Source organism: Bemisia tabaci, chromosome 3 (genome assembly GCF_918797505.1).
Source record: "Bemisia tabaci chromosome 3, PGI_BMITA_v3".
Classification (NCBI taxonomy): Eukaryota; Metazoa; Arthropoda; class Insecta; order Hemiptera; family Aleyrodidae; genus Bemisia; species Bemisia tabaci.
The window spans coordinates 33,354,843-33,368,879 of record NC_092795.1 but is presented as its reverse complement, the minus strand read 5'-3'; the positions used below and the strand labels follow the sequence as shown (position 1 = coordinate 33,368,879).

Sequence of the window (14,037 nt, the reverse complement as noted above, 5' to 3'; positions counted from 1 at the left end):
TTCAAAATCTTACCTAGAAAACGATTGACTGCACAAAAAGCTCCGGAATCAACTCCTAAACGTATCATCAACACGTTACATACAATTCGTGAGGAAGTTACTTTACACCAATGATGTTACCCATTTATTCGTACTTTAACCACACTGGGGGAAAAAACACATTGGATCTAGAGTCCATACTCTTGAAAATATTGAGAGGAAAAATTACTCTTGATTCAATCGCAGAGTTAAGCTTGAATCAAAAGGAAATCCGCTCAAATTAAGAGGCTTGGTTCTTGATTTAAGAAAAAATCCGATTGAATCAAGAGTATTTTTTCTTGTCGATGTTTTTAAGAGTCCGGACTCTAGATCCAATATGTTTTTTTTCCAGTGCATTTAAGCATTGTGAATAATTTAAACACTTATTTCTTGTTCACAAGTCAATTTCAAGGCTCGTCGTCTGGCAGATTTGGGTTAAAAACAGGGAAATTCTTCCTTTTCTGCTCCGGGGTTAATTGTTTAATTCTATAGGCTTTTTTACACGTGGTGTCCGTCCTTAACTAAGCTTTGAAATTTCGTCCCTATAAAATAGAAAAAAATGCATTGTTTTGTAAGTTTTTGGACTGTGGGGAGAAATCAAGGTGTTTTGAAGCAAATCGGAGGGAAAACAATAGGGAATCGCGGATTTTGATGTACGAAATTCTCGATAGTAAACAAAGATTTATCTGGGATCGATAAAGAATAACAAGGCCTCTGAATAACATGGCTTCATTGACATCCACATTTTCGACGCAAGTAGAATTTATAAGCACTGCCGCCCGAAAGATATTTAGTAATCCCGCAGTTTGACATCATCGCAACATCTGCGGAATATGGAAGCACAGAATTTAAAGCTATTAAGAAATTGGTTTCAGAGTGGCGTGCCGACACAAATTTCACGGCAGCTTAAATTGATGTTCAAATCATTACATCCTTTCATTAGAATTCTCCGGGAAGCCCAGTGGATGGTTGCTTTGATTCTTCTGCACTTTAACAGCTGATGTTTTTCTTTTAAGAAACAAATTCTTCTTGTTAACAACGTTCTTAAGAATAAATAGAATCCTACCGCACTGTATGGTGCTAAGTATCTAAACCGAAACGACATTATTATGTATCACATACCTATGCTCAAATTTAAGAAGATAAGATTAAAATTAAATTTAAGAAGATTTTTAATCAAGATAAGTGAGCGAGAATATAACATTACTAGCTTTAGCAATGCCAAGCATCAAAATGATTTCATCACAGTCATTATGCATTGCATCTCAAGAGATTCCAGTACCGTACATGTTACATCACTGTCGCCGTGTATTTGTCTAGAAATGTACTCGGTCTGAGCCTTTTTCTGAGACATTCCCGCGTGAAAAAACTTTCAGAGATTTTCAACTCGCAGCGTGTAATTAGCACCTTCGCTCTGTGATCCCAACACGGAGCTCACTCTGGAGGCTTCGAAATATTTTCAGTAACGCGTCAACTCCATTGTTGTTAAATCTCGTGAAAACTCGAATCATTTAATTTTGTTGCATTCATGGAACAATGAAATTTACAACTTCTCATCAGGCATTCTACCAAATTGAGCTAAAATCATTTAATACATTTTTTACAACATTAAAAGTTGAAATCCAACACAAGTTAAGTTCTTGATAACCATGCAAAGAATAGGCCAACCATGTTAGAAGAACGAACCATGTAGAACCATGTAAGAAGATCAGATTCAAAATTATGATTAACGACACAAGTGATACGAAATATAATTAGTCGATTGAATTTTTTTTTTTTTTTTTTTTTTTTTTTTTTTTTTTTTGAAGATTGAGTACGTAACGATCCACGTGAAAGTAGAGGAACTTGACTTCGTTCGCTGGAGGAAAAACTAATGTTTTTTAAGCCATTGATCACTAGAAAAAGTTACTTGATTCGGACAGAAATATTCTTGAATTTACCGCCGGAATTCCTTCTTAATCCAGAAGAGAGATGCTTGTAATTAAGAAGAAAGCCGCTTGTATCAAGCAGAAAGCTGCTTTACTCGAGCGCTTTAATTCTTACTCCGGAGAAAATCTTGACGGCAAATTCAAGAATTTTTCTGCTGAATACAAATCTCTTGTTTTTCAGCCATGTGTTTAGGGGCGGATTGCATTCTCGGTCCCCGAAAATGAATATTGTATTTTTCAAATATTTACAGCCGTTTGAAACTTCCTAAGTTTCAAACTTGAAATATTTTAGAAACCATACTGGCCGGCTCCGTGAAAATCCCGAGTGGGTATTATTACAAGAAAACAAGATTAATATTAGCCGCTTTGTCTGTTAACGAGGGTTTGCCCAAGGCGGTCGACTTGCATTCCAGCACGAGCCAATTAATTCCTATCACAGCTCCGGCGCCCCCGGGAGACAAGCATCTGCTGAAATATTGTGGCAAATGCGCAACGGCCCCTCGTATTGCCGTTTACAGCCCGCTCTGCTTGCATATTTCAGCAAATGAGGAATTCGCGAGGTGCTCTCAACCGCGACTTGCCAGTTCTAGGAGAAAAATGAGCTTGGAGAGCCGGCAGGGTTTATTAACAGGGTGACAAGTTCTGGAATTGACTTTTTAGTCATTGAAATCTGAGGGAGTCAGTTAACTTTTCCCAACCCTGCATAAATCATCAGGAATTTTGCTGCGGAAGCATGCAATTCTCTCATCGGGCCGAAACACGTAATTATTTTCACCTGCACCCACGCCTGTGGATCTGGCATATCTTCCCCAAGTGTGACCGGCCACGAGAACTGGCGCATCAGTCAATTTTATTTATTTATTGTCTTAATGTATGAATTGAGGGGGCTCTGCGCTTGAAAATAAAGGGTTGGATTTTAACCCCGCCGGTTGTTTCAGCAGCGATTGAGATACAATATAAACAGAACCATTTTAGATCCAATCATATAACCAAGTTCGTATCGTATACCATCCTCATTTTACATATTTGCAAGTTGTGATTAAACTAATCCGATCCGTATCATTCGTGATACGATCTGAAACCGTTCTGATAGATTCTAAGTCAGTGCTGCGGGCTGAGTATTGAAATTGGTGGACAAAGCGGTAGACAAAGAAGATAAGGAGTATGGAGCGACCATATTGGTTGAAACGGATGGTTCTCAGAGACGAAGGGGGAAATGATGGACTAACCGTAGGGTCTCTTGTCTTTTTCCGTTAGTCAGTTTTACTCCTTACCTCCTTTGTACGTTTCAACCACCCGCCTCCACCTGTATACTGAAAAGAAAGATTGGTAGAATTTACCAGTCCTTCACGCTGTATTTCACACAGCGTCAATTCAGAGTCAATTCTGCCCGAAGAAAGGTAAACGTTACTATATACTGGTACGGGTAACCATTCCTCTGGCAGAATCGACTTGAAGATTGGTAGAATAACCATACCTTCACGCTTTGTGAAATACAGCGTGAAGGAATGGCAAATTCAACCAATCTTTTTTTTCGGTGCAGGATCGCATCATTTTCTCTCTGTCTCTTATGTCTACCGCTTTGTCTATCAGTTTCAATAATCAGCCCGCCGAGCTAATCGTACGTGACACCGCATGAGACTTCCTATTAAAAGTAACTCTATGAGGGACGACTATGAATAGGGTATTATCCAGTGGCGTGGCGTGAATGATCGATTATCGATATCTCGCCATTTGAAGCTATGGTAAAGAATCGATTACTTAGGTGTTCGCTGCGAACACCCTGATAATCGATCTTTTTTCATAGGTTTGAGTGGGGTATCAATCGATTTATCGAAAAGCAAGGATATCAAATTTGGACCCCAAATTCACGACTCACGAGGAGCATCACGAGAGCTACGACGACGCGACGGATCTTTCTCCAGGGTGCCTAAGCTGGCAGCGGCAGCTACCGCGGTGGATGGCTAATGATTGGGCTCCCGGCCTGGGAGAACTATCCTTGGGGTTGGCCTATTCTTAATTGATAAAGCATATTCAAGCGGCGGCATAATGGCACCGTAATTACGGTCAGTTTATCGCGAGGACGGACAACTTACTCGGGTCCATGCGCATGCGCACAAGTGAGTGCGGATTGAGCAAGGCACCGCGGCGCCGGCGCTTCCAACCACTCTACTTATTGCCATTCAAATGAAAAGAGTCCACTTGAGAATGAATAAACAAGATTTAATTAAATATTAATTCCATGCATATTGTTGTTGCGCAGCTATAAGGAAACGTTGTGGGAGAATCATATCATCTCGATGGTTTGAGTCAAAGAGCAGTGTATTTAAAATTTTTCAAAATATCCGAGTATGCTTTAGGTGCTTTTTAAAGAGAACCAACCGAAGCTCTCCCTTGATTCTTTCTCGTTTTCTAATTTGGTTCAAAACTTTAATTATGTTTCAAAGTAACTTTCGAATGAAGAAAACGTAGAACAGCAGGAGGGTGGTCTGAAAAATAAAAAATAGTGTCCCACGCAACCAACGGGCGGTCAGGATGTCTATAGGTCAAGCAAATTTTCAGGTAATTTCCAAGGAATTTCACCATTTTTGCTGGCCGATACTGGAAATTGATGGACAAAGCAACGGACGTAGGAGACAAAGGGGATATGAAACGCTCCTATTGGTCGAAACGGTTGTTGTTGTTGTTATTATTATGACTGCGGGGGAATTCGATAGTCTAGGGTATTTTGTGTTTCCGTTAGCTGGTCTATTACTTACCCCCTTCGTCCATTGCAACCACTCGCTTCCTCTAACAAGATTGTTCCATTTTCTCTCCAGGTTAGTCTTCTTGATCATATCTTTGTCTGTCAATCTCAGTTGGACTCATTGTCAGTTCAATCAGTTTACTTATTTAACTTGAAACAGTTGTGCCATCGACTTGAGCAAAAAGTGACAGGGATGAGCTCGGTGTGTCATTTATGGAATTGGTTGATTTTTCCTACTCAGCGTTTAAGTCTCTGAGTTTACTTACTTATCTTGAAACAGTTATCAGTTGTGCCTTTGACATCAATAATACCGGTTTATTCTAGTTTCTGTTCCTCGTTTCTGTTCGGTCAACAACCCTATTTTTTCAGTAATCAATCCGCAGGTCAGGGAAATCACGAAAAAGTACTGTAAAAGTACCAATTTTTGGCCAGACTGTTTTAGTAGACACCCTGTGCCTGTAAAACTGACTCTCAGCCCGCCTCTTCAACCGTGAAAAGTGAACTGCATTTAATATGAGCAATTGTAGTACTGGGTCAGGAGTCACCGAAAATCAACCGTCTTCATAAACCGTTCATCATCCGAAACGAGTTTAACGCCGCTTTCATTATGTAACATAACTAACGTCTTTATCTGGAACATGGCGTGCTCCGCTTCTTATCCGAGCATCTCTCGAGCGGTGCGATGTGTAAAATGCCCCTAAAAAAAAAATCTCTTCAAAGCGCTCCGTCCACCATAGTTCGATCCGCATCTTTTTTCGAATCTCATTTTTACCTCTTTCTGTCCGCGAAAGGAAACAAAGCCGCGCATCGTTGATCGTTTGAGATGTCTCTTCCGCCGACTTTCGACCAGATGGCGGGCGGAACGACGCACAGTGGACCGAGTCAATTGGGGAGCTCGGACAAAATTTGGAAACTTTAAACGCTTATAACTCCGTTTATTCAAAATTTTGAGGTTCTAAAAGTGGTTCCATTGGTTTTCTCGTGAAATTTTATTCTTGAAGCACCCCTTGAAATGTAAACTGTGACGAAATGAACTCCAAAATTTGCAGTTTTAGTCAAAAATTTCATGTCCGACCTCTTTAATTAACTCGATCCACTGTGCGACGGTGAATCAACTTCGGTGGCTTCGTGTGTATCTTAAGTGACCAAAAAAGATAACCTAAAAAATCGTTCCGCGGAGGGAACGGAGCTTTTTGGCCGTGATCAGTGGCGTGGCGTGCTTTGCGATTTATCGATGTTTTGATCTGCCACTTAAACCTATCGGAAGGGATCGATTATTATGGTGTTCGCTGCGAACATCCTAACAATCGATTCTTAAACACAGCTTCAAATTGGAAAATATCAATAATCGATCATTCACGCCTCACCACTGCTCATGATAAAGTCAGTTCAAAGTCAGGGAAGACTATAAATTATAGTCAGAAGTCAGTGGAAGAAGAAAGAAGCTGAGAAAAAGTAAGGAAATTTTGGGCGGGAGAGTCAGGGATTTTCTCGTTATTCTTGATTTTAAAAAAAAAAAATTGTAAACATGAGAGAAAAGCCGGCAAATTTTATGCCAAGTAATTGGGCTTTTTGTCGGTAATAGGAAATCATGAGAAAGTCAAGATTTAAAATCTCACCACTTTTACTTGTTACCCTGTGTCCGAGTTCGTTTTGCCCTCTTGTAGTCATTGATTCACTGACAAAATTCTAGATGACACAAGAAAAAATTATTTTGTAAGGTTTCTAATTAGTAGTTTCTAGAGCGGCTGCAGTCAGAAAAAACCCAGAAACCCCTGAAAAGTCGGTGTAAAAAATGTGTCAGCAAAAACCGGGAAAAGCCAGGGGAAAAGAATAAAAAGACCCAAATGACGGAAAGAAATAGCGTCCCTGAAGGTGGCGAATTTTCGCGTGTCTAATCTCTCAGCCCCCGGCCTGTATCGTAGCCGAATTACGGTATCCTAAAATTGAAATTCGTCATCCGCATTGCCTCAAAAATTACGTAAACCCATCAAAATTGGTCAGGGAATTCATAGTGGAAAAGTCCGGGAAATCAATTTTTCAGTTTTTGTAGTCACTTCAAGCTTCCTCCTCTAATTAATTGATGCCACGGCAACTAAAAACAATGTTATCTAATGAAGTTCCGAAAACGGATAGCGACAAATAGTTGCGGTGAGCAAATAACCGTAAATCGACCGATCACTAGGAATCGCTCTTAGAGACCCTAGCCATCTCTCTTATTAGCATCGCACGAATTTCGTAGTGCGGGTCAGTGGCGTGGCGTGAATTGCGATGTATCGATTGTTTCACCATTTAAACCTATGGTAAAGAATCGATTATCTGTTTATCGATTCTTATCCATTGGTTTATATGGCATAACAATCGATATATCGCAAAGCACGCCACGCCACTGGTGCGGGTGCGGTCACCCGGAGAAAGGTGGTTATTCCTCACAAGTGAACAGAAGACGGATTCGGCTTCCGCGACGTTTTAAAAATTCAGCATCCATAATTAATTAGATGCTCCGCGATAACTGGCATAATTGGCCGCCAGACGTCCTTGTAACCCACTTTCTTACTCCGCAGATGAGAGCATCGCCGCCCGTAAGTCGATGAGTATTTTCTTATAGAGGATTTTCTTCGAGCGGTTGAAGTTACAGGCGATATTGCTGATTTGCGACTTTTATTCATTACACTATGCCTATTTTTGATGCTGTTCAATTTGTATTTTATCGAAAACCATATTTAAAAGTAAAAGTGTAGTCGAAAGCATTTTATCAATGAAGGTGAGTGCAAGAAAGTTCCTATAGGCACACGAGAAAGCCGTGAAGGAAAGGTCATTTTTGCACTAAACATCTGATTTACATTCAGTCCAAAGAATGATTTTTTTTATTCAACCTCTATGTGATAAACCCATGATATTTACGTAACTAAACATAGATACATGTATTAAGTAGATCAACTTATCTTATTTAGCTTTGAACGTCCGCGTTAAAACCTATAAAATGGGATTTTTTTCGATAATCATTTACTTTCACTGATCTTTCATTTTTTTGTGGGTTGCTAGCGACTGGAAAAGCGCAGCGAATACGATCTGATTGGAGCGGGGAATAAAAAATTGCAAGCAAAGGAGAAAACGCAGTAAACACCAGGGAAATTCTTTGGCAATGACAGAGTTCCTTGCAAACACAGTATACAGGAAAACCTCAGGGAATTTAAAATTCGACATATACGAAAGGGCATCCAAAAAGTAAGCTCTGTTATTTTATATCTTCTAAAGCACAGGAGATGTTAATTGTTAAAAGGTGCGTTTAACTCAACCTTTTGCTTTTATTATCAACTTGGAAGATTTTTGTAATAGATCAAAGAGATTGCGAGAAAATTAAATTTTACCGTTGACACCGTCGTCGGTTTGCCGCGAACGCATCTTTAGATGCACTATCTTACGAATCTCTCCGAAGTCTCCTCGTTTCTTCCTCGAGAGCGCAGTTTGCCGGAAGCAAACGAGTGGAATTTATTTTAATCCTCGCACTCTCAGCTTCAATGCAATTTTATTGGATTGACATTTTTGATCGATCGAGTCCTTAGTGAGAAATGATGGTTTTTTTTTGGTTTGTTTTTTTGCATAAATTGGCATCTGCAGTACTTGTCCGCCTCGTCGCGCTCCTAAACGCGAGGAATTCTGATGCATTAATCCCCTAACGTCAACTTTTTGAAGGATACGAAAAATGTACCAATTAGCATATTCCACTTTGATTTTTGGATGGCTGTTAGGCTGTTATGATAATCTATCCGACAGATGAGTGCAATTTGACTGTCTGTGCAATCTGACATCGCGTTTAACGGTTGATCAAAAATATCAAAGCAATGCACCAAATTGAAGCTGAGAATGTGAAGATCATAAACATTTCAATGCCTCCTCTTTTAGATCAAGTCGCTTTTAAGGTACTAATTCATGAAATCCGTTGCGATCCGTTACTGCACTGCTTGCAGGTGCTTCCGCGTTGACAGTAGGTGGTCTCAATAAAACAGAGTTTTCTCGTAAACCTGTTGACCGATTTTTCAATTTTTGTATCGTTTTGAAATTAATAGTATGCTAAATTCACAGTTTTTTACAGATTTGATTTATCTTCTATGGCCACTGAACGGTGGATCTTGATCAAGGAACTTGCATCCACATCTTGAAAATGGATTTCAAATTTTCCTTGCACGCAGAAAATACTAACGGCTAATGTTACCCCAAGTTGTCGGAAGAGGGTCCAAAGTTGACCAAAATTTGACGTCCAGAAAATCGCTTGTCAAAGTTATAAATAAAATTAAACTGCGTGGAAAAATGTGACGAAATAATTTTTGTGCAAGAAGGTAAAGACTTGCGGCTCCTTGCTCCTTATTTTGTGACCGAAAATAATCCTCGTGTTTGATTGCTTTCAATTCCACTCTAAAGGTTCATGTTCGATTGACCTTGTGGTAGAAATACTTTCTGTAATTTTGACTATCGTACTTTTGATTTCAGTAATTTTATCTCTGAAATTCCCTTAGTTTTTATATACCTAAAATCACCGTGAGATAAGTGATGTCAGCGTTCTTTCACTTTCTTTCCTCGTGAATTTCATCTTCTTTCCCCAAGAGGAATGCAAGTTGAAGCATTGCGGCTGAAAGTCAAGTCGAAAAAGTCCTAGTGCTTGTGCAAGCACCAAAGAATCTCTTACCTCATTGCTAGACCGGTATATTTTTTGATTAATGGCGCCAAGAGAAAAGAGATCATGTTTTTAGCCGTATGTTGGAGGTAATGGGCCTGTTGCAAACTTTTGCTAGAGCAAAACTAAGAGTTGTTTCCTACAGATAATGCCTCAAAAATCACGATGAGCGCATCGGCAAAGTCTGAAATGCACTCATAACTTCACAATCTGCGTAAGAAATTTGCGGTTTTTTGAGCTTCCCGCTTCGAAAACGATACTACGGTACAGGTGAACATTTTGTTAGAGGAGTCGTTCCATTGGCGACAATACTCATCATGGCCGACGCCAGTCCGCCAAAACACGTGTGATGGGACGAGATAACACCTGAACAGGATTAAACCATATAACAATCGGCGTGTTTACGTTCATATTTTCCTCGCCCGCCTTAATTGACCTTGAACTCTCCTCGAATTACGCGAGGAACTGCGCAAGCGTCGGCCATGATGAATATTGCCGACGATGGAGCGACTCCTCTAACAAAATGTTCACCTGTGCAGTAGTATCGTTTTTGAAGCGGGAAGCTCAAAAAACCGCAAATTTCTTACGCAGATTGTGAAGTTATGAGTGCATTTCAGACTTTGCCGATGCGCTCATCGTGATTTTTGAGGCATTATCTATAGGAAACAACTCTTCATTCTGCTCTAGCAAAAGTTTGCAACAGGCCCATTTACTTGGTCTCCACGAACGCCTCCGCAACCACCAACGGATTCTTTTTCCTCCCGTCTGAGAGGTGGTTGCGTTTCTTGACCGGTAGAGGGAAGAGAAAACGTAATATTTTTCGAATGCCTCGCTCGCCAGCCGTGAAAGCTAGCGCCTCTGAATTAAATGAATCGATCGAGATAAATAAATTGCTAATCGGGAACGTAAAATATTTGCTTTATTAAAGCTGGAGTGAAGCAGTCGCTCCGTTTCCTGGGAGGACTTTCTATCGGTGTTTATCCTCGACCAGTTACGATTGCGCTCAAAATCGATGTCGCCAGTTTTCATTCCAATCAACGGAAATTGACCCATTGCACATTGAAACAACGTATATGTTTTGAAGTTTTTCTCAGATTGTGCAACGGCTCATAAATGTTTTTCTATCAACCAGTCGTACATCGGTATTGAAACTGTAAAAATGCGTATCTCGATTTGTGGCCTTGCAGATTTTCTGCCATACACTTTATTTTCCACGTGGAAAACTTTTAAACGTCATTTCTTGACAACTTCGGTGTTTTTCAGTCTTCATGTGAAGAGCATTCTGTGAAAATTTCAAGCCATTATGTTGGTTGGGTGTTTTTTAAGAAAGTGAAGTAGGAGCGGAGATTTTTTTACGCATTTTTCCAGTTTCACCGTCGATACCTACATTGCCTTTTAAGAAAGAGCTTATCGATCATATCGACGGTGGCTGCAAAAACGCGTATCTAGTTTATGGTGGTGTACAATCTCTGCTCCTATTCAAAGGAGAACTAACTGACAATGTTGCTTGATATGCACAAGTTATTCTTAACACAGAGAAGAAGGAGCATGGTAGTTTTCAAGAAATGACGTTGAGATTTTTCTGTTTAGAAAATAAATTTTAACAGGAAGTCTGACGATTGATTTTAAATTTGATGGCTCAAAAGACAAAAAGGGTGACAGTGCCGAGGAAACGTCTCAACTTATGGAAGTAGTATTTTTGATCGAAATTGCCGATTCGTGGACTACAAGATGATAACCTCGTCCTGTCACCGATAATTTTACTTTTAAAAACCGACAAAATTATTTTACGCTAACACCTGCATTTAAAACTCAACCAACAGTGATCCCTGCCTGGAATGACTGTTTGCATTTCAAAGGTAAATACCAGTCTCAGAGCATCTCTCGTCGATAAAAGGACGGAGAGGCCAAGGCCAAGTCATGGTAAATTTTATTTAAATAATCGGTCGGTGACAGTGATCTTTAATGTCAGATGGAGGTGCAAATGGATTAATAAATGCCATATGCCCTTGTGAAAAAGTGCATATTCCGGTTATAATATTCGATGCTCATACATTTTGTTATTTTCTCTGTTGCAGGTAGGAATAAATTCAACTCCTAATCGGTGCTCTCGTAAGTACTGACAATGTCCTGGGTATTTTCAACTCATAATCTTTGAAGTATGATTGATTTTTAAACTCGTAGGATTAGAACTTTTTTGTTTTGTTTTGTTTTTGTACTTCTTTAAATAAGTAACTAGAATGATGACTGAGAAAAGAGTATTGAGAAGGAACTTTTTCAATTCCAAAGCGATGCAGCTCTCGCAGTAACGACGCCTTTAATAAATATTCCAATCCTCAACCATGAATCCCCCCTCCCCTTCCGGTTCTTAACTACTTTATTTTTATTTTAAAAAAAGTAAATCTTGAATGGAGAATTGCGACATCGAATTCGAGGTTCTGTTCGTGCACAGTGGACTGTGTATCAAAGAGAAAAGAAGAGAAACTTGATACCCTCCGTTTATAATCATTGCAGCTGCAGAAGGAATCTACGTGACTTAGCGGTGCTGGCGCGGCGAGCGCCTTCAATTCCGTCCGACACCTCCCGCATTGCCGCAAAGCTGATTTAGTTGCGTGACCCAATGTAACCTAACTTGAGTCTTCAGTGGCAGCTCTACGGCCACGCCTTTGTAACAGATTTCAATCGGATCGGGACAATTGATTGAAGTGGAACAATACGAGAAGTAAACAATCCTCTAAAAACCGAACTCATCCGGCTGCATTTCTGAAACCTTTTTCTATTTTCAATTAAGAGAGAGCATTTTACGTCTTCAAGCTCATATCGACCCAATATTACCCATTACAGCCGCGGCTGTGGCTCCATCTTATCGATAGCGAGTGTTGCAAATTGCGTTTCTGCTCCAACTTTTCGATAGCTATTGTTGCGCATGCGCATTGCATTTCTGCTCCAACTTTAACTTATCGATAGTTAATGTTGCGAATTGCGTTCCTCCATCGTGAAGTCGTTGAATCGTAAATTTTTTTTTCTTCTTCTCAATTTTTTTAAAGAGAAGGTAATTCAAAACATCCTCTTGGCAGAGGTGTATCTGCGATCACTATATCAGTGAAAAATCACTTCCATTTTCAAATTGCAAGCATGCAGAAGTCGTTGTCATTTTCCAACAGCCCCTGTTTTTTTAATTTTCGCACATAGTAACCGGCGCATTAGGACCGGCGAAACCCATGATTTATCAGGGAATGAAAAATCCTAGGGAAAATCAGGAAAAAATCAAGGATTCTCTTCCAGGAACCGGGAATCAGTTCATCTATCGTTATGAGACCATTTCTTTTTCTAAGTATGGACATTTTAACTACCTGTTTTTATTTAGGTTTATGAGTTTGCACCTAAACCGCCATTATTGACCTCTTGAATGACGTATTTGAATCTTCTAATCAATCAACATTTTGAAACGCAAAATCGTCCCTCAGAGGAATGGAAGGGCAGGGTGTCCACAAGTCCGGAATTTTCGGAAAGTCCAGAAATTGTACTGATTTCTTAAGGGCGGTCCGGAAGTACTGAAAAAGTGCGGAAATTCCGCGAGAAGGTCCGGAATGTTTGTTATTTTTGTCGCAATTCGAGCGACAAATTCAAATTTTTGAAATTTATCGAATTTCGTCAAATGAAGGTACTGAAAAAGTACTGAATTTGTCTGTTAGGGAGGTACTGAATTTCTGCGGAATGTATTGAAAAAGGACTGTAAAAGTACTGATTTTCGGCCTGCCTGTTTTAGTAGACACAGGTACATTTTAAAAATACCCATAGCGGATCCCTTGTATCCCCAAAAAAGTTTTAAAAAAAACATTGCTCCTTGCTCCTCGATTAAAGCCACCCCCTTCCGTTAAAATGAGAATAGTTTTGACGGGGACTTACAAGACATCCAGAGGAGTAGGACGGCTATCCGATCGCGTCCCATGGCAACGGGACTCGGTGAATCCCGGAAACGGCACTTAACACTTGGCACTTGTAATCCTGGCACTTGTCGTGGCACTTGCTCTGGCACTGGGTCCACTCGCGCACGTGTCGGGATTCTCGCGGAAGGGTTTTCTCTTACGGTCGGGCGGCGTCTCGCAACTCGGCGACTCGGGCAACTGATGCACCGTTGCGTCCGCGCCCGCGGTCGGCTCCCCGTTAGCCCCAGCCCCCTCCCCCCTGAAGCCCCCCTGTGACCCCCTCTCTTTCCGGCTACTCAAAACAACTTTTGCTTTCCGTTCGGATGCGCTTCCTGCCCGCCACCGACGCACACTGTAACGAAACATAGGATTGCCCGGTCATGGACTTCCTCCGCAACTTCTTTCCGCTATATCCTTCGATCTTTATGAAATTTCAGGTCAGAATCATGCGTTCCCGAAGTATTTTCATCGCAGAATCCGATTTTGACCTTAGTTTTGCCGATTTTCAAACGGAAATGCATGTTTTCGGGTGTTTTTATGAAGTATTGCTCAGGATTGTAGGAACCAAGGTGTTTTCGTAGATTTTCTCTCCAGTTTCTCTCAACTGTTTCACTCCCTTTTCCAAAATTTCAAGTTAAATTTCACATAATCTGAAGTATTTTTATCGTAGAATTCGATTTTGACCATAGTTCTATCGATTCATCGACGCCAACATTACATCACATCAACATTAAGGAAGAA

General features: G+C 40.4%; 1 protein-coding gene across 1 annotated transcript in view; it reads right to left on the bottom strand.

Moving 5' to 3' along the window:
• Positions 1-13,553, bottom strand: part of LOC109043864 (uncharacterized) — an 85,538-nt gene extending 71,985 nt beyond the window's left edge. The window contains exon 1 of the mRNA XM_019061204.2: positions 13,277-13,553. Within this exon, the coding sequence (XP_018916749.2) occupies positions 13,277-13,319 (43 nt within the window). The 5' untranslated portion in view covers positions 13,320-13,553. The remainder of the gene's footprint in view (positions 1-13,276) is intronic.
• Between the last annotated feature and the right edge of the window lie 484 nt (positions 13,554-14,037).